The 25,695-nt window shown below is 40.0% G+C and overlaps 1 protein-coding gene across 1 annotated transcript in view; it reads right to left on the bottom strand.

The window, feature by feature from the left end:
• Nucleotides 1-25,695, bottom strand: part of COL6A6 (collagen type VI alpha 6 chain) — a 147,041-nt gene that overhangs the window by 59,509 nt on the left and 61,837 nt on the right. Inside the window, exons 9-20 of the mRNA XM_043874966.1 lie at nucleotides 23,381-23,724; nucleotides 23,218-23,296; nucleotides 17,713-17,867; nucleotides 14,159-14,251; nucleotides 12,760-12,813; nucleotides 10,402-10,473; nucleotides 10,291-10,317; nucleotides 9,914-9,958; nucleotides 9,770-9,823; nucleotides 8,929-8,991; nucleotides 6,408-6,473; nucleotides 5,136-5,189 (exon numbers count right to left, since the gene is read on the bottom strand). Coding sequence (XP_043730901.1) covers nucleotides 5,136-5,189; nucleotides 6,408-6,473; nucleotides 8,929-8,991; nucleotides 9,770-9,823; nucleotides 9,914-9,958; nucleotides 10,291-10,317; nucleotides 10,402-10,473; nucleotides 12,760-12,813; nucleotides 14,159-14,251; nucleotides 17,713-17,867; nucleotides 23,218-23,296; nucleotides 23,381-23,724 — 1,106 coding nt within the window. The remainder of the gene's footprint in view (nucleotides 1-5,135; nucleotides 5,190-6,407; nucleotides 6,474-8,928; nucleotides 8,992-9,769; nucleotides 9,824-9,913; nucleotides 9,959-10,290; nucleotides 10,318-10,401; nucleotides 10,474-12,759; nucleotides 12,814-14,158; nucleotides 14,252-17,712; nucleotides 17,868-23,217; nucleotides 23,297-23,380; nucleotides 23,725-25,695) is intronic.

Genomic DNA, 25,695 nt, shown 5'->3' with positions numbered 1-25,695 from the left:
AACACTTAGAACTGGACATGGAACAATGGACTGGTTCCAAATCAGGGAAAGAATATTTCAAGGCTGTATATTGTCACCCTGCTTATTTAACTTCTATGCAGAGAACATCATGGGAAATGCTGGGGTGGATTAAGCACAAGCTGGAATCAAGAATGCTGGGAGAAATATCAATAACCTAAGACACACAGATTACACCACCCTTATGACAGAAAGTGAAGAGGAACTAAAGAGTGTCTTAATGAAGGTGAAAGAGGAGAGTGAAAAAGCTGGCTTAAAACTCAACATTCAAAAAGATAAGATCATGACATTCAGTCACATCACTTCATGGCAAATAGTTGAGCAAACAATGGAAACAATGACAGACTTTATTTTTGGGGCTCCAAAATCACTGCAGATGGTAACTGCAGCCATGAAGTTAAAAGATGATTGCTCCTTGGAAGAAAAGTTATGACCACCCTAGACAGTGTATTAAAGCAGAGATATTACTTTGTTGACAAAGGTCCATGTAGTCAAAGCTATGGTTTTTCTAGTAGTCATGTATGGATGTGAGAGTTGGACCATAAAGAAGGCTGAATGCCTAAGAATTGATGCTTCTGAACTATGGTGTTGGATAAGACTCTTCAGAGCCCCTTGGATTGCAAAGAGATCAAACCAGTCAACCCTGAAGGAAATCAATCCTGAATATTCATTAGAAGGACTGATGATGGAGCTTTGGCCACCTGATGGGAAGAGCCGACTCACTGGAAAAGACCCTGATGCTGGGAAGACTGAAGGCAAGAGGAGAAGGGGACGACAGAGGATGAGATGGTTGGATGGCATCACTGACTCAATGGACATGAGTTTGAGTAAGCTCTGAGAGATGGTGAAGGACAGGGAAGTCTGATGTGCTGCAGTCCATGGGGTTGCAGAGTCAGACACGACTGAGTGACTGCAACCACCACTTCACACCAGTCAGAATGGCCATCATTAAAAAAATCTACAAATAACAAATGCTGTGGAGGGAGACTGTGGAGAAAGGCTGTCGAGAATAGGAAACCCTCCTACACTGTTAGTGGCAATATAAACTGATGCAGCTACTACGGAGAACAACACAGAGTTTCCTCAAAAAACTAAAAACCAAGTTGCCAGATGATCCAGCAATCCCATTCCTGGGCATATATTTAGACAAAACTATAAATTCAAAAGCATATGTACCCCAATGTTCACTGTAGCCCTATTGATAATAGCCAAGACATGGAAGTGACCTGAATGCCTACTGACAGATGCACAGAGAAAGATGTGGTACATACATACAGTGGAATATTAGCCATAAAAAAAAAAGAATGAAATAATGCCATTTGTAGCAACATGGATGGACTAGAGATTATCATACTAAGTGAGGTAAGTCAGAAAAAGAAAGACAAATACCATACAACATCATTTATGTGTGGAATCTAAAACTGGAGACAAATGAAGATATCTGTGAAACAGAAACAGACTCATAGGCATACAGAATAGACTCGTGGTTGCCAAGGGGGAAGGCATATGGGGGAGTGATGGACTGGGAGTTTGGGATTAACAGATGCAAACTATTATATATAGAATGGGTAGAGAATAAGATCCTATTTTATAGCACAGGGAACTATATTCAATATCCTGTAATAAAGCATAATGGACAGGAACATGAAAAGGAATATATATATATATACACACACATATACATATAACTGAATCACTTTGCTATACAGCAGAAACTAATACAACTAACTGTATTTCAACAAAATAAAGTAAAACCTCTAAAAAGTAAAAGAGTTGGCCAACATCTGTCATCATGGGTGGCTTGAAGTTGTGGTCATTTTTGTTAATTCACTTTAAATTTCTTTTATTGTTTTTGGTGAGTTGCATAGAAGTGGAGTAGTATAAAAAAAAATCCTCTGACTTTACTATCTTTAGGTGGAATTCTAATTTTACTCCTGAATGACACTGCTGAATCTATAACTCAAGAAGGGACCATATTTCTCAGGAGCTGTGTGGTTTAGCTAATACATGGTGATATTGCCTTATCCTCCAGAGAGATTATAGCCTGTATAAAATAAGAAAAATACATCTCCCATGCCAGGATTTTTTGGACGATATTCTTTAAGTTCAAAATATTTTCCTGGGGTATGTAAACTGGTGACACCCTTTTAGAAAGTCAAATAAATAGCCAATGTACTTTAAAAAATCTTTAGATGCACTTTAAGGGCTTTCCCAACAATTAAATTCTGCAGGTTTTAAACATAATCCCTGTTCTTATTTTTCTCTGTCTTACAAAGAAGAAAAGTATGTTCCAACATATAAAAACATTTTCCTGTTGTAGTATAATAGCTGGTTTTATGAGCTTCTGCTCAGAAAATACAATGCATAATAATGTAATGTGTTAAACTAGTTTTTATTTGTCCTCAAATTTAAAACATTAAAATTATATTAGTTTCAGATGTACAACATAATGATTCCATATATGTATATATTGCAAGAAGACCATCATTCAGCTAATAAATCTAGTTAGCATCTATCACTACATGTAGTGGGTGGGGAGGGATGAAGGAAGTTGGAGAAGTCTGGATAACGAAATAAAGAATGGAAAGAATATGTTGCACAATGAGAAGAGACATTGGGTTCTAGTTTAGAACCCAATGCAGGCATTTAAGTATATTTTATTAAATTATATTTTCTTAATGGATGAAGATTTTATTTTAAAATGTCAATACTTTTCCAAGAAGTCAAACACAGAAACTCTTTTTAAAAACACCTACTGAAAAAAATAACAACAAAGACCCCCCAAAGGTTTCATAAGCAAGTGACCTAGTTTTGCTCTCAGATATGTTTTTATAGACATATATTACATACAATCTCTTTAGGAGTATGGAGTGTCCTCAAAATATATATATAGAAATATAAAAATGCTTATATCCTTAAATATATCCTTAAATTTTTATATCCTTAAATATAGAAATGCTATATCATCCAGAAATTCCACTTCTGCATACTTATCCAGAGGGAAAAAAACACGAACTCAAAAAGATATACCCACCATGTGTGTGTATGTACACATATACACACAGTGGAATATTATTCAGTCATTAAAAAGAAGGAAATCTTGCCACTTGGGACAACATGGATGGGCCTTGACGGCACTAGTGTTAGTTGCTCAGTCGTGTCTGACTCTTTGCAACCCCATGGACTGTAGCCCACCAGGCTCCTCTCTCCATGGGATTCTCCAGGCAAGAATACTGGAGAGGGTAGCCATTGCCTTCTCCAGGGGATCTTCCTGACCCAGGGATCAAACTCAGGTCTCCTGCATTGCAGGCAGCTTCTTTACTATCTGAGCCACCAGGGAAGTCCTGAAGGCATTACGTGAAGTGAAATAAATCAGAAAAAGACAAATACCCTGTTATCTCACTTATATGTGGAATCTTAACAAAACAAATCAACCAACCAACTAAACTCATAGATACAGAGAACAGAGATGAGGAGTGGGGGATGGTGTGAAATGGGTGGAGGGAATCAAAAGGCATAAACTTCCAGTTAGAAAATAAAGAAGTCATGGGATTTAATGTATAGCACGATAGGTCAGTTGGTAAAGAACCTGTCTGCAATGCAGGAGACCCAGTTCGATTCCTGGGTCAGGAAGATTCCCTGGAGAAGGGATAGGCTACCCACTCCAGTATTCTTGGGCTTCCCTGGTCGCTCAGCTGGTAAAGAATCTGCCTGCAATGTGGGAGACCTGGGTTCAATCTCTGGGTTGGGAAGATCCCCTGGAGAAGGGAAAAGCTACCCACTCCAGTATTCTGGCCTGGAGAATTCCATGGGCTAGTCCATGGGGTTGCAAAGAGTTGGACACGACGGAGCGACTTTCACTTCACTTCACTTCACATGGTAACTATAGTCAATAAGAGTATTTTGTTGTGTAATTGCTCCACTGTGTCTGACTCTTTTGAGACCCCAAGGACTGAAGCCCACCAGGCTCCTCCGTCCATGGGATTTCCCAGGCAAGAATACTGGAGCGGGTTGCCATTTCCTTCTCCAGGAGATCTCCCCGACCCAGGGATTGAACCTGCGTCTCCTGCATTGGCAGGCAGATTCTTTCCTGTTGAGCCACTAGGGAAGCCCAATAATACTATATTGTATGTTTAAAAGTTGCTAAGAGAGTAGAAGGGCTTCCCTGGTGGCTCAGCGGCAAAGAATCCGCCTGTCAGTGCAGGAGACACGGGTTTAATCCCTGGGTTAGGAAGACCCCCTGGAGAGGGAAATGGTAACCCTCTTTTGTATTTTTTTTTTTCTTCTTCAGTATTCTTGCCTAGGAAATCTCATGAACAGAGAAGTCTGGTGGGCTACAGTCCATGGGATCATAAAAGAATTGGACACAACATAGCATCTACACAACAGAGTAGATCTTAAAAAGTTTTCATCACAAGAAAAAAAGAATCCTAACTATGTGTGGTGATGGATGTCAACTAGACTTACTAGCTGAATGGTGATCATCTTATAATACATACATACATGGAATCATTATGTTGTACATCTGAAACTAATATAATGTTATCTATCAATTATATCACAATAAAGTATATATTTATAACACTTAAAAATTTAGCACAAATAAAAACTAGTTCAATATATTGCATTTATTGTGCATTCTGTTTTCTGAAGAGGAGTTCAAAGAACCATATATTGTAGTTCATCCAAGAAAACATTTTTATATATCTTGGAACACATTCCTCTTCTTTGAGAGTAGAGAAAATGGAAAGGAGAACAGAGGACTCGCATCAGGACTGATTTTTCTAAGCACAGTCATAGAATTTGGCAGAGGAATGGAGTCTTGGACCTAAAACCTCAACTGGCCTAGTGAGCAGGCCAGACTGTGACTACTCTTCCCCTAGTTGGCTACCCTTTCGTTCTCCTTGCCCGGCACTTTCCTCCGATTTGGTCATTTCCCCTGCAGCCGGCACCATCTGGCCTCAGCTTCAGGGCCCTTCCTGCATCCTTTGCCAGCTCCGCCCTGAGTCAGTTTCCCCAGGGTAGTAAGTCCCGGGGAACCGCCCCGCCATCAGCCATTTCATCACCCCAGTTCAGGCTCCCCCAGAGCGGGCCACTTTGTCTATGTGGGTCCTTACTGTCTTCCTTCTGGAGCCGGGAGTTCCAGGGGGGCCTGGCCAGCCTTTTCTTCCCTGTCAAAGGAACAGACAGCAGTTTGACAATAATGACGCAGCACTGACATGCGCGCTCCTCAACACTGGCTTCTTGTGCTCCCAGGAGGGTGGATGGGGACTCACAGGTTAGACTTACCATTCCTGAGGGATGAGGCCTTGACCCACCGGTCACAAACGGCACCTCTCTGCCAGTGTGATGTGGCCTCATCTGCTCATCACCACCGTCTAACTTGTGTTTGGGCTGTTAGTTAGAGTATTTCAACCAAACTGTCTCGATGTTGCCGCAGAATCATCCGTGTGATGGGATGGCTACCACTTGTGTGGATTTCTTTCTTGGGACTTCCTGTTCTGTCTGGCTAGCCTGTGTAACAGCCTAACTAGCATCCTAATCTGAATAAGATCTCCCAATACACAAGTCCTCCCAAGGTAGGAAAGGGGGGCATAGAGTCTATAACAAGACATACACTGGCCACTTAATATAAAAGGGCAGGTAACATTCTCTGGAGGTTTATGATGTAGCAGACTCTGTCACTGAATTCCCACATCCCTTTCCAAAGTAGGCTACTTGTCCAATTCTGAAGATGAGAAAACAGAGGCTTGTAGAAAGTAGCTGAGGCCACAGAGTCGCTAAGGAACAGAGCCTGAAATGAAGGCTAGGCCTTTTCCCAAAGGGCTTTCTCACAGGTGGAGTCACCAAAGAACTTCCTCACCATGAATCCAGTGACACACATTTTCCAGACAATTGTTTTCCTAAAATTCTGGAAAACAAGTTTACATGATCAGATTTAGATGTATGCTATCCCATAAGACTAATCTCAAGAGACTTGCCTTTAGAGTATGGCCTGTAGATATCTACCAGATCTTATTCTCTCTCTGCTCCTTTTTGTAAAAACATCAGGTACCATGTATAATATGATATCTTTTTAGGATATGTGTCCTCTGGATCCTGGGAAAGCCAGTTCTTTTGCTAGTGGTTTCTATCAGCTAGCCCTACATTTTAAATAAGAGGTTAGATCTTTGCATCAGATTCAGAAGAGAGAATGTGTCTTAAGTTCCAGCGTAGCAAATAAGAAAGAATAAAAAAAAAATCTTTCTGCTTCTAAAAATAGATTTTCTGTATCAGGTATATTCACTCTGATTCCAAATTGTTTATACACATTTCATATTCTATCGCTAAAACCCTGAGCCCACCATTGTCACGTATTTACAAAGTTACTTCCAAAACCCCACAGTTACCTGTCTTCCAAGTTCTCCTTTCAAGCCCTTGGGTCCCTCTATGCTATTGTCAAATCCAGGAACTCCCTAAAAAATAGAAAATAATAGGCTTTGAACGTTTCTCCTAAAACTGTGATATGGTTGTAACATACCTGGTCAGCCCCCAAAAAAGTGACGAGAAGGTTAATCCATTTGAAAGCAGAAGTACACTAAATTATAAATGGTTTATAAATGTCTTCTTTTCCTCCCAAGCTCTACATTAGCAGGAGAGCATGGAGACCTGAGGCGAGTGTGTGGGCCCAAGCGAGAGCCTGTGATGAAACACATGGCCGAGGAGGCAGGGAGACATGAGTTGTGTTTAGGGAAACTCCTATCCTGGGTCTGGAGGCATTTCCTTCTTGCTACTACCCTCTTTCTCTTAGCTTCTGACCTTCTTTCTTGGGGCCTCGGCAAGTTTATATTTGAGGGTTGGTAGATTTTACCCCCCATCCCCTGCCCTTGGGGAAGGCAAAGTTTTTTTTTTTCATTTGTTTGTTTTATTTTTATTGAAGTCCAGCTGGTTTCCAACAGTGTGATAGTTTCAGGTGTACGGCAGAGTGATTCAGTTATATATATATATATGTATATATATATATATATAACTTCATGGGAAATAGATGGGGAAACAGTGGAAGCAGTGTCAGACTTTATTTTTGGGGGCTCCCAAATCACTGCAGATGGTGATTGCAGCCATGAAATTAAAAGACACTTACTCCTTGGTAGGAAAGTCATGACCAACCTAGATAGCATATTAAAAAGCAGAGAGATTACTTTGTCAACAAAGGTCCATCTAGTCAAGGCTATGGTTTTTCCAGTGGTCATGTATGGATGTGAGAGTTGGACTGTGAAGAAAGCTGAGCGCCAAAGAATTGATGCTTTTGATCTGTGGTGTTGGAGAAGACTCTTGAGAGTCCCTTGGACAGCAAGGAGATCCAACCAGTCTATCCTAAAAGAGATCAGTCCTGGGTGTTCATTGGTAGGATTGATGCTGAAGCTGAAACTCCAATACTTTGGCCACCTCATGGCAAGAGTTGACTTATTGGAAAAGACCCTGGTGCTGGGAAGGATTGGAGACAGGAGGAGAAGGGGATGACAGAGGGTGAGATGGCTGGATGGCATCACCAACTCGATGGACATGAGTTTGAGCAAGCCCCGGGAGTTGGTGATGGACAGGGAAGTGTGGTGGACTGCAGTCCCTGGAGCAAAGAGTTGGACACGACTGAGTGACTGAACTGAACCTAACTCAACTGAGTGAGACTGAATGAACTACTGATATTCACCACACTGATTCATCTCACAAGAATATACTTGAGTAAAAGAAGCGGGGAATGAAGAGTGTATCTTGTATAATTCCTTTGGAAGGTTCAATAATGGGTAAAACTAACTCATGGTCCTGAGACAGTGTGATTACCTTAGGGGGGCTGGTAGCGACTGAAGTACACATGAGGTGGTTTGGGGTTGTTCTACTCTTGTCTGATGCTCTGTTTCTTTACCTGAGTGGTGAGTACACAGGGTATTTATAGTCATCAAGCTGTGCATTTATAATGTCTGTGCTTTTCTGATGCATGTTACAGCTTAACAGGAAATTCAAGAGATCTAATGAATAGCATGGTGATTACAGACTGTGATACTGTATTATACACTTCAAAGTTGCTAAAAGACTAGGTTTTAAATGTTTTTACCACACAAAAAAAGTGATAATTATGTACGTGTTAAAGGACTTAGCTAACACTGTGGTAATCCTAGTATATAAATATATCAAACTAACCTGTTGTACATCTTAAACATATGCAGTGTTATATAGATATCACATTGTATACACAATTAAATCTCAATTTCGAAAGTTTTAATGAATGTTTAAAAAAACCTACAAAATCCTAATTCATTAAGGTTTTGAAGACTGATGTGTGGGTGATCAAAGTCCTAGAGTACTGATGTCCAACGGACTTGGCATATCCCCTAGGTTGTCATATGTCCTGTTTGTTTTGGTGTAGGTTATGCCTACTCAACTGGGTTGCATCCCCATTAAAGCAGGTATTTCTGGGTTCTACATTTTGCCTAATGTACTTTTAGCTGACTTGGACTCAAGGAAATGAAGCTAATATTCTCAATGGAGAAAGATTCTTGGAGAAGAGAAAAAAGAGATGGCTCCATTTCTTTCATCCTGTCCATATTTTGAGTTACCCTGAGGAAGATAATGGAATGGGGTGGAATTCCTTCATAGCTCTGAAGCACAAGGAAGTTCTGAAAATGTTTTCTCAAAAATTACATATGCAAATAGTGGCAAGACTGTCTCACTGTCCATACTTATCTTGTACATGACGAGTATCAGGCACAAGGGACTTGCTTTTAAAACTCTAAACAGATGTGCCCATGACGATTTCAATTCAGAACTGCTATGGTAGTACTTTAAAGTAGTGCTCCGCTTTCCCACCAGAAGCGCTGATGTGGAAATGAGCCCTGACGTGACATTAGTTTGCAGCCCCTCGGTCCAAGCACTTACTGGGTCTCCACGCAAGCCCTTTGCTCCATGGTCCCCAGAAATTCCTCTCTCTCCTGGGATTCCCTAAAGTCAACACAAAGGAGAAGAAGGACAAGAATTTTAAGTGACATTAATAAAAACAAGGAGCTTATCTTCTCCCTGATTTGAATTATTAAATGTTTTCCTACTAAAGTTATTTTGTAGAAAAGAGGAACAACCAGTAGTTTCAGACACCATGTGAATAATTTAAAAGTGGCCACAAATATTTGCCACAGTGGTGAACTCTATGTTCCAGACAGATTCATTGTCTTGTCCATCTTTTTTATAACTACTGTATGCACCAGGTATTGGTTTTATCCTTCTTTTGATGAGGCAACTGAGATTCAGAGAGGTTATCCATATTTGACTCCCTACCCCCGAGTTTGGGCGTGGTCAACACGTGGTCTATGTGTAAGATCTACCAGTGTCTCCATGAGAGTTCCAAGCCTAGGCCCCAAGGGGCCTCGGGAGAACTTGTGTATTTCTATTTGCTCCCTTGTGCTTCAGTCACGGCCATGAAAGGTCTTGGTCAACGTGGCCCGGCAGCTCTCTGCTCCCAGAGAAGAATAAGAGATAAGTGAAACAAGTCCCCCAGCCAACCTAGAGACACATGAACCAAGGTCAGCCATGCACTGCCTAGATCAGCTGAACTTCCCAGACACATCAGAAATTAATGTTTCTTGTTGCGTGCAGTTGAGGTCTTCTGATTATCCTAAAACACTTTCATCCTAGCTGACAGATACACCGGTGTAGCTGTCTTACTGTTAGTCACACCTTGAATTCCCAGTGCAGTTTCTACGTTGTCCCTTTATTGAATGCCTACCTGGGCTCCTTCATTGCCTTTCTCTCCTTTTGCTCCAGGAAGACCCCTGTCACCCTAAAACACAGAGAACAATAAACTCAAATTCTCATTTCCTTAATAAGAACTAGCTCAGAGGGTTTTCATGATACAAAGAAAAGGTTCTACCTGTTCTCCATTTAACCCATCAATTCCACTTTCCCCAACTTCTCCCTGAAAAGACAGATGTGGTCAGAATACAGTGCATTGCATTTACGTGGAAAGAAGCCAGACACCAAATAAAAAGTCTAATTTTGGGTTCTATATACACGCTCTTTGCTGGGCTGGCCCTGAGTCATATTAAAGATTACTGAGTCATACAGATTGTCAACCAATAATAAACATTGCCTGCAATAAAAGGCATTAGTAAACAAAATGAAATGATCAGCGATAAAAAGGAAGGTCAACAAAGCTTCATTTGTACAATCTACTGGTTAATCACCTCAAAAAGAAAAGTATTTCTAGGTAACAACAGATGGGCAGATAAATGATGTTTGGTTCCATACCTCCTGTCCATTTAGTCCCCTGCTTCCCTGAAAATAGAAAGGACAGTGGGGGTTAGTGTAGGAAAAGGAATTAACGTGGGGAAGACTTCACAGTGTTTATGCAATCCTTACCTTAGGGCCTTTGGCACCGAAGCATCCTTTAGTACCTTGTTCCCCCACAGGTCCACTGGCTCCTCTTTCTCCCTAAGGAAGAGCACATACTCAGATGAGCTTTTCCTATTGTCATCTGGAATCTGTCTCAGAAATCTGACAACCTTTGTGTTGGATAAAAAAAAAAAAGTGCAACTGCTCATGGGTTTATAACCCAGAATTCATGCTTATAAAAACTGAGAGTGGAAGTAAATCAGAGCTACTCTGATGACAACCCTCTGTGTGGGATCCCACCTGGATACTCTCCAGGGTGGGGTCGGATCTAAATAAAACAGACAGACAACGGCTGGCAGCTAAAATGCATTCTCAAGATTTCAGAAGACATTCCGGGAACAGACAGTGAAGAATTGATGAGACATCGGAGCAGGATGCTCTAGGTATGATCTAAGCAAGGGGCAGATTTCTTGACCAAATTCCTTCCTTTTCTTTCTATCTTTAACCCAAATCCACTCCTGCGATCCTTGTCTTGGTAATCCCACCAGCCGGTGCAGTCTTGTGAGCTGAAACAAGGATGTCATCCTCAGCCATTCTCCCTGCAAGTGATCACCAAGGTACGTCCATTCAACCTCCTTAACATATCTATTCACACTGCCCTAAACTTTGTCCTGCACCTGCTGCTTGACACCTGCCCCCTATCTTGTCATCCTCCATGATGTTGCCTGAGCATGCTTTCTAAACCCATGCCCTAGCCATTTTTAATCCTATGTTTGAACATCATAGAAACAGTGGAAACAGTGACAGACTTTATTCTTTTGGGCTCCAGAATCACTGCAGATGGTGACTGCAGCCATGAAATTAAAAGACACTTGCTCCTTGGAAGAAAAGTTATGACCAACCTAGATAGCATATTAAAAAGTAGAGATGCTACTCTGCCAACAAAGGTCTGTCTAGTCAAGGAAATGGTTTTTCTAGTAGTCATGTATGGATGTGAGAGTTGGATTATAAAGAAAGCTGAGTGCCAAAGAATTGATGCTTTTGAACTGTGGTGTTGGAGAAGACTCTCAAGAAGACTCCCTTGGTCTGCAAGGAGATCCAACCAGTTCATCCTAAAGGAAATCAGTCCTGAATATTCATTGGAAGGACTGATGTTGATACTTTGGCCACCTGATGTGAAGAACCGACTCATTTGAAAAGCCCCTGATGCTGGGGAAGATTGAAAGCGGGAGGAAAAGGGGACGACAGAGGATGAGATGGTTGGATGGCATCACCAACTCAATGGCCATGAGTTTAAGTAAACTCTGGGAATTGGTGAGGGGTAGGGAGGCCTGGCGTGCTGCAGTCCATGGGGTCACAAAGAGTCAGACATGACTGAGCAACTGAACTAACTAAACATCATTAAGTGATGCCCATCAACTAGAAGACACCTCCAAGTCTTTCTCAGAGTATTCAAGACTCCCAGAACTCTGGATCTTGAAATATAATCTCCTCTCACCGTGTCCTGGATACTGGCCATGTTGACCATATGTCATTCTGCAAACACACAATTCTCTGACTCAGTTACACACCCTTGATCACACTCTTCTCCCTGTAGTAGAATATTCTCCCTGGGGCTCTTAGCCTGGAGAAAGTTCTATCTTTCCTCAGATGCCACCCAAGCATTACCCCCTGTCTGCAGCCTTCCTCCCAGGCTGTCACCTGAGGCTGTTCGGTATTTGCACTTCCACACCCTATCGCATTGCACCTCATATACCTCTAGCAGAGTCCTCGTGTATAACAACTAGACCTACTGCTTCTCATTTGTCTTTCCACTAGTCTGGAATTTACCTGAGATAGGAGCAATCTTTTTTTTTTTTTTTTTCTTTTTTATTTCTGTGGTCTAAAGCACTGTGCCTGGCACATGGAGAGATGCCTTAAGATGCATTTGTTAAATGAATGCTGAGTGCATTTATGATGAGGTCTTTGATAAATAATGTGATAAACTGTAAGATGCTTAATATACACTTAGTTAATGGATGGAAGGAAGGAGAGAAAGAAGGAAGGAAAGACAAATGGATGAATAGATGCAAGAAAGGGCAAGGTCCTTGATAAACAGTGTGGTGAGTGGGTTTACTCATGCAGAATGGAAGGGGGAAAGGGCAGTGATTTGACTCTCCGAGTGAAAAAGAGAAGTTTTTCATTGAGTTGATTATACAGTGTTGGTGGATAGTCCAAGAGGGGACAGTAGGTTAATAAAACACTGGTGACCTGGAAAAACCTCAGACTTTGCGAGTGAATCCTTAGAACTTGACTTTTCTCGCTTCCTTCTGAATTGACACAAATGATTTCATAGCGTAGATACGTTCTTAGGAATAGATGGAGCTGGAAAAAACCTTGACTTACAGCAGTGCCCTCCTCTCCCAAGTAGCCTTCACTGCCTTTAAAACCTGGAAGTCCCTGGGAATAAGGAAAGGAAGAATACGTTAGCCCTCCATAGACCAAAACTCAGAGGTAATCAAGCAAGAATTCCTCAACTTCACAGTTTTACTTTATGTAAAATAGTATGAGTTTGCAAAATACAGTCCTCTCCCTCCACAAACTAAGCTGCATTTACACACATAAAAACAAATGGAATTTTGAGACAAGTATCCAGATAACTCAAGGGTGGGTGTGTGAGAAACATATTTTCCATAGCTCTCTCTGGGGTTTAGAGCTAGGGTTTATAGAACTAGAGTTTTTTTCCTAGACAAACATTCAATGAACACAGCTATATTTGCCCCTGACGGGCTAGAATTATCCTCTTTTCATTAAAAATTCTTTTTGAGGATTTATGCTACATGTAAAATAGACCACACATATTTCTTTCCATTTTTCCTGATACCTGTTTAAAAAAATTCTACCATTCTCTGTACATGAAGTCAAAGGATTCAGAAAATAATTAGTCCAAAAACTTTCTTCAGAGAGACAGCCATGGTGATTTGGAAGTTACAGTGCTATCTATAAATTACCCAAAATCAAACACACATGTACATAAGTAGTACTGAAATTGTTAAACACACCCATAGTATGTTTATGCATATTTGAACATTCCCTCAAAGCCCAAATCATATTTTCACATAAGGGTACATTAACTTCTTTGGGTTAGGAAATATATGAATCTGTTGTTAGTTACTGTTTTTAGACTTGGTCTGTTTTTACTTACATATTTCTGGCAGTATTTTGGTCTGGGTAGAGCTGAATGAAACATCTTAGCATCTCTTGCTGTGACAGGGTGATCTGATCTAGCTTTTCAGCAGACTACACAACTTATTCCCCATGTGATTTAAATGACTCTGCAGCCATTAAAAATGGAAATTAAAATGACTCCTTAGTATTTAGGAGGCTTTCATTATTCAATACAAGAGATCCCAGTTGGTTTTTCTGCATCTTGTCATCACTGCCAGGACACTGGATAATCAACAATCTAGGCAGTTTCTGTCTCTCTCTCTTTTTTTTCTTTTTGGCTATTCCGCCTGGCATGTAGGTCAAAACTATGCTCCCTCAGTGGAAACATGGACTCATAACCACTGGACTGCCAGGGAGGTCCCATCAGCAGCTTTTCTCTTGATGCTTGTATAAAAAGGTTTTTTAAAAGACTCCAATTTAGAAAACCAAGAAGAAGCCTATCTAATTGGACATATAAGCAGCATGATAAATGGTTACCTCAAAGGCTCTACCTAGGAGCCCTTATTTCTATCTAAACCAGTTTCTGAAAAACATACTATATTCAAGTAAAGTGGGCCACTGTTGCAACTAAAATCACCGTTTTCCCTGCTGGTCCAGGGTCTCCCCTTGTGCCATCTCCTCCAACGCACTTGCAGAATAAACAGCAACATGTCCTTTCCGCAACATTGACCTTGAGGAGGGTAGGAATACATTACATTTGATGGTTTCACTGCCCAAATCACACTCACACACAAGCTCAAGATGCTCTAGAGAGGATGAAGGAGACCGTCTTTACCTTTCATCTTTCCTTCTGTGATCTGCATTCTCTACCAAATGAGGAACTCCGAATCAACTCAAAGATGTTTTTGTGTTCTCAAAAAGGCATCAGTTTAGCCACAGCTGACTCACTGCATGCTAATTTATTAATGGGATCTCCTGTGCCCACACCATCCCAACATTGACCATGGTATTTTTAATTATCCTGTATAATGCTGTCCCTAATAGTTTGTTCAATAAAAAGAATACATGTTGGTTTTTTTTTTCCTTTTCCTGTTTTGTGAAATATTTGTATGCTGGAGAATTTAGACAACTGTCCACTGTCACATTGCTTGGCATGGAGTTCAATGGTCAACACTTCTAGAACAGTTTATGTGGGACAGGATTTCAAAGACAACAATTACGTGTTCAACATTCAGAAGCACTTGCTGTATAGGGTGGGCACATGAAGAGATTTTATACTCTGGTTACATTTTATACTCTGACCAAAAAACATATTATATATTTTTAAAATTTGAGTGAATTTCATCCTGGGCCTAGTTAGTCATCCCCTGAAAAATTGACATAGTCCATCACATTTGGGGGGCTTCTCTGGTGACTAAGTCAATAAAGAATCCGGTGACCCTGGCTCGTTTCCTGGGTTGGGAAGAACCCCTGGAGAAGGGAATGACAACCCACTCTAGTATTCTTGCCTGGAGAACAATTAACCCATAAGATTTATTTTAAGGAAACTTCTGTCTGCAACAAATACTGTGCTTTGCCTCAGTGGGGTAGAATCAATTTCTGTGTTGAGAAGTTTCCATCAAAATTCTAGTGTGATGAAAAATGAAAATATTTTGCTATAACCATTTCACAATTTCTCCTCTAAATTGTTTCTTATTATATACTGTTTCTTTTCTGATATTAGAAAATTCTCTGTTTCTTCCCCCGTAAACCTCAAAAGACCCAGTAAAACTTGAAATGTGTGAAACCAAACAACAACAACAACAAAATGGATTCTGTGATTTCGTATTAGATGATATCAATTTTCTTTGGATCACTAACATCCTACAGCATAGTTTACTATTAACATTAAAATGGGCTATTTCTAAAATTAAACATTTCTTATACAGTACTGCATTTATGTGATATCTAAAAGCTATAACCTTGTTTGAAGAATAACTTCCTCCCTCTATGAATTACCAATTTTACATTACAAATTCCAGAGACAGAAAAAAAATTTGTAAAATAGACACCATTTTCCCATGTAGAAAGGAATTACAGCTAAACTTCCACATTAAGTTACAACGAAACTTCTATATTGTTTAAGCAATTATTTGTACATAATTACTACACTGAACACACTGTTCAAATATCTATATGCAAGATCTATTGTCAGAAGGTAGCAGGAGAATGGATAAAGAAGCTGTGGTACTTATATACAATGGAATATTACTCAGTCATAAAAAGGAATGCATTTGAGTCAGTTCTAGTGAAGCGGATAAACCTAGAGCCTATTATACAGAGTGAAGTAAGTCAGAAAGAGGACAACTAATATCATTTATTAATGCATATATACAGAATATAGAAAGATGATACTGATGAACCCATTTGCAGAGCTGCAATAGAAACACAGACATACAGAACAGATTTATGGACATGGGCAGAAGGCAAGAAAGCAGACAGTGGGATGTATGGAGAAAGTTAATATGGAAACATATGCATTATCATTATGTAAGCTAGACAGCCAATGGGAATTTGCTCTATGACTCAGGGAACTCAAATCAGGGTTCTGTAACAACCTAGAAGGGTGGGGAGGGAGGTTTAAGAGGGAGAGGACATAGGTATGTATACCCATAGCCGATTGACATTGATATTTGGCAGAAACCAACACAGGAGTGTAAAGCAATTATCCTTCAATTAAAAATAAATAGAGCTTCCCTGGTGGCTCAGACGGCAAAGAATCCGCCTGCAATGCGGGAGACCTGGGTTTGATCCCTGGGTTGAGAAGATCCCCTGGAGAAGGAAATGGCAACATACTCCAGAATTCTTGCCTGGAGAATCCTATGGACAGAGGAACCTGGCAGGCTACACACAGTCCATGGGGTCTCAATAGTCGGACACAACTTAGCCACTAAACCACCACAAAAATAAATAAATTTAATTATAGAAAAGAAAGTAGCAGGGGCTAGCACCTTATTGGGAAGTGTCTTGATATGCTGATTACAGATTTTATAAATTATAAGCAAATTGCAAATTTTCACTCATTAAAGGTGAAAGTAGTCATAGATAACTTGAAAACCTTCACCAAGCTAGTTTGAACTCCTGTATGTTTCAGGATTGTGATGCATCTTATCTAGGGGTTAGGTTCTAAAAATAGACCATAAGGCAAAAATTCCCATCAGTCAAGACAACTTTTAAACATCTTTTTGTCGTAAAGTACGACACAGCAGGTCCATCATCATGTCACTAGTTTTTCTTCCAAGGTTGGAACAGATGTTCTTTTTTCAATTGAACTCTATGGAATCAGCTCTATTCACAGGCCATTTGCAGAGAAAACACATATCTTAAACAGCAGAATCATATTCAGTGTGGTGAATTTTGGTATTTAGTATTTGCAAGGAATGTGAAAACTGGCTGACTGGGGGATCAGCCAAGTCACTCTTACGGCTTAGCCACCCTTTGGTAGTATATTTATTGACTGTAATTTGGGCAGGATTATAGGTGCTATTTAGTTTCTTCTTCCTTCTTTTTTTTCTCTTGGCCAAGCATATAAATTAAACATGCTTTCAGACATAGAGAACAAACTTATGGTTTCCAAAGAGGAAAATTGTGGGGGAGGTATAATAAGGAGTTTGGGATTAACATATACACACTACTATATATAAAACAGATAACCAACAAGGACCTACTGTATAGCACAGGGAACTATAATCAATACTTTGTAATAACCTATAAGGGAAAAGAATCTGAACAAGAATATGTGTATATATGTATAGATATATATAGATATATCCATATATATGGATATATAATGGACCTAGAGATTATTGTACTAGGTGAAGTCAGACAGAGAAAGACAAATGCCATATGATATGACTTACATGTATAACTGAATTACTTTGCTGTAACCTGAAATTAATACAATGTTATAAATAAACTATATTTTGATAAATAAATAGAGAACAATAACAAAAAGAAGCATGGTTTGACACTGCTCTACGATATGATGTTTCTTTCAAAACACCCCCTCGTTTTGGCTTTTCACAAAATCAGAAAAGCCTGGTTCTACTCCCAAATGAACAAAATTCGTTCACATTCATAAGCCTAAATATGAACCTTATATACAAAACAAACAGAAAATTTAAACTCATGGGCCTTTTCTGAATAACTCACCAGGTGCTTTGACAATTGGCTCCCAAGATCCCTCATCCCGAGAGTGAGCTGTGTCTTGTACTCAAATCCTTTCCCAAATTCAATGTACAGAAGATCAGCCAGGTCACTGGAACTGGTGGGTCCATCCAGAGCAACAGTGATGAGGGCGTTCAGACCTAGCCAGCACAGTCAACAATTCTCCAGTTAAGGAGAGTATGGCTACTTTAACCTCTTTGCCTATGTATGAAAGTTGCTATTCCAGGAAGCCAGTTGCAAGAGGAACCCTCATTTTACAGTTCATTCTCCCCCACCACACATTGTAAAACTGACAAGTGACAAGATCATCACTAGGGAACAAAAGAACTTCCATTTTTCAAAACTAATTAGGTTGGAGAATAATTTATATAATATATTATAACAGATCCTTGAGGTCTCTCATGACTTAAAGTAAAATAGTGAATTTAAAAGACTCCACAGAGAAAAGGGAAGCCTCCTACACTGGTGGTGCAGCCACTACAGAAACCATTACAGAGGTTCTTCCAAAACTATAAACAGAGCTATCACACGATCCAGCAAGCCCACTCCTGGGCATATATCCAGACAAAACTATCATTCGAGAAGATGCATGTACCCTGATGTTCACGGCAGCACTATTCACCACAGCCAAGACATGGATGCAAACTATCCATCAAGAGATGAATGGATAAAGAAGGTGTGCTACATAGAGTATGTATATTACTCAGTCATAAAAAAAGAATGAAATAATGCCATTTGCAGCTACATGAATGGACCTGGAGATTACTGTACTAAGCGAAGTCAGACAGAGAAAGACAAATGCCATATGATATCACTTATATGTGGAATCTAAAATACAATACAAATGAACTTATTTACAAAACAGAAACAGACTCTATGCTTGAGTCTTCACAAACATAGAAAACCAATTTATGGTTACCGAAGGAGAGAGGAAGTGGGGAGGGATAAATTAGGACTTTGGGATTAGCAGACAAAAACTACTATATATAAAATAGACAACAAAGTCCTACTATATAGCACAAGGAACTGTATCCAGTACTCTGTAACAGACCATAACAGGAAAGAATTTGAAAAGGATTGCATCTCTATATATCTGAATCACTTTGCACTATGCCACAAACCAACACATTGTAAATCAACTATATTTAATAACAGTAATAAGGAGTCCACAGAGCATACTAAAGCACAGAGGAATTCATATGTCAAGAATGTAAGTATTCTAAATTTTTGTCACTTGAAAGGGAGGTCCTTGGAGCAGCAGTGGTGCCTTCATCTGGAAGCTTATCAGAAATGCAGAATTTCAGGCCCCATCCAGACCCGCAGAATCAGAATCTATATTTTAATAAAATCTCCAGGTGATTCACATGCACATTAAAGCTTGAGAAGCATAAGTCTAAATCACAATCCGGCTGGAATTACACGTACAAGAGACAGTTAAAGGTCTCTTGTAAGGCAATTTGGAGCAAATGTCATAAAACCAACCAGAGCTGTGACTCATAGACTCTGGAAGTTTATAGATCAACACATTTCAAAGAAAACTTTTAGAGACTAAGAAAGGGTTGACTTATTTTATAAAGGACATTAAATGGTGATAGTAATAAGCCAGGCAATCATTAGGGTGGAGGTAACCATGCAACAACTGTGCTCTCATTTATTGATAATTACACATAGTAATTGTTGGCTAAGTGCTTTACATGCATTATCTTATTTTTAAGATATAAATACAACATTATAGGCAAGTATGATTACAGCTCTATTTTACAGATGAGCAAAGGTTTTCACCCAACAGCATGACTCCAAAGCTTACACTCAAAGGACATTTTAATAACAAAAATGTACTAAGGACTTAATAATAAAGGCCAGTCCTAAAGTTGGATAAATTTAGTTTTATGAAAACATAACTATTTGGCATACCTTTTCTCGCTTTATTAGGGATAGGTGAAGAATTCTTTGAATGGGACTTAAAAACCAATGGATCAGAATAAAGAATATTCAAGGACTTGGCAGAGTCAAGAGTGCTTTCTTGTATAAGTTTCTATATGACTTTGAGAGGAAAAGGAGAATGAAGAAAACGCAGTTTCAGGGATACAGTGGGGAGGCTCAAGTTCTACAATCGGCAAACAATGTGGTTGCTGACACGAACTAAAGGAAGAAATACCAAAGAACAGGGTGACTAACCTGTCCTAGTTTGCCGGAACTTTCCTGGTTTTAGTGCTAACAGTCTCTGGTTTGTCTCAAGCAAACAAAGACAGGTCACTTCCAAGAGTGAGAATGATGGGGAGAAGCGGGATCGGGGCTGGGAGAGGCCATGAAGAGCACCGAGTTCATCAACTGGTGTCTAATGATCAAAAGGAGGCATGCCAGGGGTTCTATCTAGAAGGGGAAAAGATCTCACATCTGATATTTCTTCTAAGTCCCAAGAAAGGTAGAAGTTTAAGAGTTATGAGAACCATGGGGTTGTTGATTTGCAGGAAGTACGCATATAACTATAATTTGTAACTCAGGTTTCCCTGGTGGCTCAGTTGGTAAAGCATCTACCTGAAATGTGGGAGACCCGGGTTTGGTCCCTGGGTCAGGAAGATCCCCTGGAGAAAGAAATGGCTACCCACTCCAGTATTCTTGCCTGGAAAATCCCATGGACAGAGGAGCCTGGTAGGTTATAGTCCATGGGGTTGCAGGAGTCAGACACGACTGAGCGACTTCATTTTCTTTCACTTTCACTTTTCTCAGGACAGAGGACTCCAATCCTGATCTTTTCGGACTCATCTGGTTCATATGATCTTAAACATAAGTGTTTTCACTTCTCTGGTGGCTCAGACAGTAAAGCGTCTGCCTACAATGCGAGAGACCTGGGTTCAAGCTCTGGGTTGGAAGATCTCCTGGAGAAGGAAATGGCAACCCACTCCAGTATTCTTGCCTGGAAAATCCCATGGATGGAGGAGCCTGGTACGGGTCACAAAGAGTTGGACATGACTGAGCAACTTCACTTTTTTCAATTCTTAAAAAATGAATTAAGAAAAAGAAGCTTTCAAAAACTGGGAGAATAAAGAATCAGTGAGTAGATTCTAGAGTACTGGATTTTTTACAGTGAAAAAACTGATTCAAACTCGAATCTACAGTACAGTTCAGTTCAGTTCAGTCGCTCAGTCGTGTCCAACTCTACATGGATTAGTTATAAAGTGACATCCATCCTGAGCATCCTTTCCTCCTGGTCTCCTCTTATTCCACGGTGATGGCTCAGTTTACACATACAGAGTCTGGGGCCTCAAGTTAGAGAGGCTCTCCTGGGTTAACAGATGAAGGGCCCAGCATCAACTGAAATCATCTACGTTAAATATGGGAGGTCACAGCCAGAGGTGCTCTTTGTTTCAACTGAGAGACATTCAACACCTTTCAAAGAACACTGTGACCCCACACCCTTTTATCTTTCCCATTGAAAGGCTGTAGCTACTGTGAGTCCTCCAACCTTTACCTCTTTTTCAAAGTTGTTTGGCCTATTTTGGGTCCTCTGCATTTCCACATACATTTTGAACCATTTTTTTGTACATTAACAAATATCCTGCTTTGATTTTGATTGTGACTTAATTGAATCTATAGATCTGTCTGGAGAGAATTGACATTTAACCATATTCAGTCTTTTTTATCATTGTTTTAGTAATTTTCAGCAAACAGACAAATATGTTTTGTTAAATATATACTTTGGCATTCCTTGTCATGTGTACATTGCAAATGGCTTTTTAAATTTTGTTTTTCAGTTTTTCACTATCAGTGTTTGGAAATAGAGTTGATTTTGAATACTGAAAAAAGATTCTAAATTTCTGAGGATATTCAAAACCTAGCTTCTGAAGTCAAAACTCATTCACCAGTTTTCTTCAGGAGTTGGAAGAAAGAAGATGGGTCTTAGAAATCTGGGTTTCCAAGAGAAACTTTCTGGAGAAAACTCTGATCTTGTCTGCAAAGGTACATCTTCCCCCACAAACGAAAAGCTGAAATTGAAAAAGCCCTTCCTATCCACCCGAGGGTCCTGTTCTCAGTCTTCATTAATATTTCCTCTTCAGACCAAGAGTAAAGGCCAAGACAATAGAATAAAGAGAAGCAGCTTTAGTAAATCCAGTAAAAATAAAACCCTTACCCTTCAGCTGTGAATTCAGTGAATTTTATGATCTGTTTAAGATGGAGGAATGAGAACCAGTGAAAAGACAAAATCTAATGTGGCTCAGTGGTAAAGAGTCTGCCTGTAATGCAGGAGACATGAGAGACGCAGGTTCGATCCCCAAGTTGGGAAGATCCCCTAGAGAATGGAATGGCAACCCACTCCAGTATTCTTGCCTGGTGAATCCCATGGACAGAGGAGCCTGGCAGGCTACAGTCCATGGGATCACAAAGTCAGACATGACTGGGTGATAGTTTCAATCCACTTCTAACAGTTAACCAGAGAGACAGGCCAGATGCCCTAGAAGCAGAGTCTGAGATAACCAGTTAGATGCCCATGATTTATTGGGGAAGAACTCTCTAAAGAAAGGAACAGAGGTAAGCAGGGTCAGGCTGGGGAAGGAGCTGAGCGAGACAGTGTTTCAGCAAAAGTCTAGCTTCAGCCTGATCCCGTGGGGAACTCTGGAGCCTGAGTCACACCACACAATTGGCATCCAAGTCTCTGCACTCCACCTGCTGCCCAAAGATGGGAACAGGGAGTAAACTTCCGGGCAAGGTTGGTGAAGGGCAGTTCCTCAGAAAAAAGGGGGAACCTGTGGGTAACATGTGAGCAGCCAACACTCATAGCAGCTGGACGATGAAGGAGCCTGTCTGTAAGGGGTCTGGGTGGGGTACCAGTAACATCCACTTACAAAAATCTGTTTCTATTCTTAGTCAACCCAAAACATGTGAATACATTTTCCTTCCACTGATCCGTATTTTAGTACAAATGGCCAATAAATCAGAATGAGCATTGGTTCCTAAAGCCAAAAGCCTGGTGCCAAAGCTTTAAAAACTCATTAACACCATAGTTGGTCCATCTGTCATCTGCAAGAAGGAACTGATTATGAAGTCCCAAGACATGAGTAAACTTGTCCACCAACGCTTGCAACTCTGAAAACTTAAAAGAGTGTTAGAAGAAAATTGTCCAACTCTCCCATTCCTTAGTCAAGCAGAAACGTACATGGTTCACTTCTGCTGACACTTAAGACATAGAAATATTAGATAGCATGGGGCAAGGGAGGCAGGAACATACTCCAGGAAAGCTTAGGAAGAAGAAATAAAATAATACGAGAGAGAGGATAAGACACTATATTCAGTGCTATTTCGTATGGGGAGGAGGAAAAAAGTAGATGCCAAAACGTTGTGAGAGCTTGTTTGCCCTCCCAAGTGCATCCAGAGTGGAGAGGCTGCAAAGTCAGAGCTATTTGAGAGTCTGGAAGTGTAAGAGCCGGGACTCCGTTTTGAGATTATAAAGTTTGTCAACACTCCTTTCCCAGCACTCCCTATGCTTCATACCTTCTTTTCTAAGTTCATCAGATTTTTGTTCAAGTTTTTCAACATCATCATCCAATCCATCTGAAAATAAGAGGGCCACCTAGGAGAGTATTCAAAAAAGAAAAATGAGTAAAAAGGAAGTCGTTGCAAACAAAAACCAATAAGTAAGATAAAACTAAGTTACCTTTCCCCGAGCTGCTGACTTATTCTGAAATGCATCCCACAGAGAACTCAAGTGGTTTGCGTTGAGAAGAGATGGTCCTTTCACTGTTACATCCTTCAAGCTCTTCAGTATGTTTTCACTGTAGATCTCAAACTTGGGGGAATATTTTTCTGCAGCATTGGTCACTTGAAAAGCCACACTAACCTGAGTCTCCGTGCCCACCTCACAGCTTACCCCATTGAGGGAGCTGATGGCACGTAAGATGTCTTGAAGATAGGTTTCCATCCAGGACTGGCCTTCGAGCAAAGTCTGCCCATTCTGCTGAGTTGAGATGTCAAATCCCACCACAACATCCACAAAGCAATCTAGGATTCAAGGGAAAAGCATACTGTATTAGACCAATAAAGAACATTATCTGACTTGGATGTCATGTTTGAATCGTGAGACTTGGAATTCTTGTTTCCATCCCAGTTATAAAGTTGGAAAACAAGGAAGAGGATGTGAATACTGGGAAGGCTCAGAACCACTCTTTCACAACCTGTTAAAGTGGTTTTTCCCCCCCCCCCCCAGCATCTATAAAATCTAGATGATTCTATAACAAAGTTCTGAAAGATTGCATTGTGTCCACTGAAGAAGCTATGAAGAGTCACTTAAATAGCTGAAACATGTTGTGGAAATGTTAATAGTCCAAAAGAGGAAATTCATTTCATGGTACCTATCAACTGAGGTCATTCAACAAATATTAAATTATAATTAAAAGGGAAAAACATTTGAAAACAGAAAGCTGTTTAGAAACAAAACAAAACAAAACAAAAAACAACGCCTAAAGGAATGATTGTGATGATTTAATCCCTGAACAGAAAACCATTGAATTTCTAGAACACGTCACTGCCTTCAAGGAAAACACTCTCTTGTGAAAAAACAAAGATGCCAAAATGTCATCATTGAGTGTTCCTAGGAACTGTCCTCTTTAAAAATGGAGTATTTTAGCTTTTTGCCTAGATTACTAAAATTACAACCTTTAGTAAATAAGTTCCCGGTGTTCATCTAACTAATTCAGATTGATGAATGAGTCCATGATAATGTGATCAAAGAAACGGAATTTGGGGAACAGTCCAGAGGTGGCAGCCATATGTCTAAACACAATTAGAGAGAGTGGATCATGTAAGTCAAGTGGGCTCTCACGGAATGGCCTTGCAGACTCTACAGAGATGTCTGCCCTCAAATCAAGAGCCCTTCAGAGCTAACAAGAGGAGGCAGAAATGGTTTCGGAAGTGGGCTAGGAAGAAGGCTAAAAGTGGATTTCCAAAGAGAAATAACGAAGGATGGTAGTCGAATATCAGGAGTGGGAATCAAAAGGGGGTGAGGACTGGCTGCCAAGGGTGGTAAAAACAAGTAAAGCAGTGCTCTGAGAATCTGACAACTAGCAGTGTGGAAGCCGGGAATAGGGAGGCAGCGTTTAGTTCAGCCCTGTACAGGTCACTACTGTGTTACTACTAAATCACTTCTGCCAAATCTCTTAACCTCTCTGAGTATTAACTTTCTTGTCTATAAAAATAAGAAGATTATATATTTCAAGATAAAAGTACAAAAAGAATAGGGAAAAGAAAGGATTGGGCAAGACAGTAACGGTCTCCTGGTTCCCTTCCAAACCCCAAAGCTGATTTTAATTATCTGACTTATAAAGAAAGTCCTTAATTGGAATTAATGATGGCAGGGTTTTAGTATTAAGAAACACTGTCAAACAAACGAACTTACTTAAGAAACAGACTCACAGACATAGAGAAAAAGCTTATGATTGCCAAAGAGGGATTGGGATGGGGGAGAGACAAATTGGGTTAGTAGATACAAACTACCATATATATAAATAGAAAAGCAACAAGGTGCTATTGTGTAGCACAGGGAATTATATTCAATATTCTATCATAAACCATAATGAAGAAGAATATGAACAAGAATATGTATGTACAACTGAGTCACTTTGCTATGCAATAGAAATTAACACAATACTGTAAATTAACTATACTTCAATAAAATTTTTTAAAAAGAAAGAAATATGGTCAAGATAGTAGGGTATATTAATAAGATTAGAAGACAGATTCTGGAGAAAACACTTCAAGTGCAAAGTTGGGCTGTTGGTGGTTATTAGCTGGGATGAGAGAAAAATTTCTTTGGAGATTTAAAAGAAGGGGGTATCTTAGATAAAAAAAAAAAAGAGAGAAAGAAAGATCTAGAAAATATAGTTAGGTAAGTGAAGTGAAAGGGAAAGTTGCTCAGTCGTGTCCGACTCTTTGTGACTCCAAGGACTATACAGTCCTCATTAAGACAGGAACATA

Source organism: Cervus elaphus, chromosome 19 (genome assembly GCF_910594005.1).
Source record: "Cervus elaphus chromosome 19, mCerEla1.1, whole genome shotgun sequence".
NCBI lineage: Eukaryota > Metazoa > Chordata > Mammalia > Artiodactyla > Cervidae > Cervus > Cervus elaphus.
The sequence above is the reverse complement of the archived record's forward strand: the minus strand, read 5'-3'. Positions and strand labels throughout refer to the sequence as shown.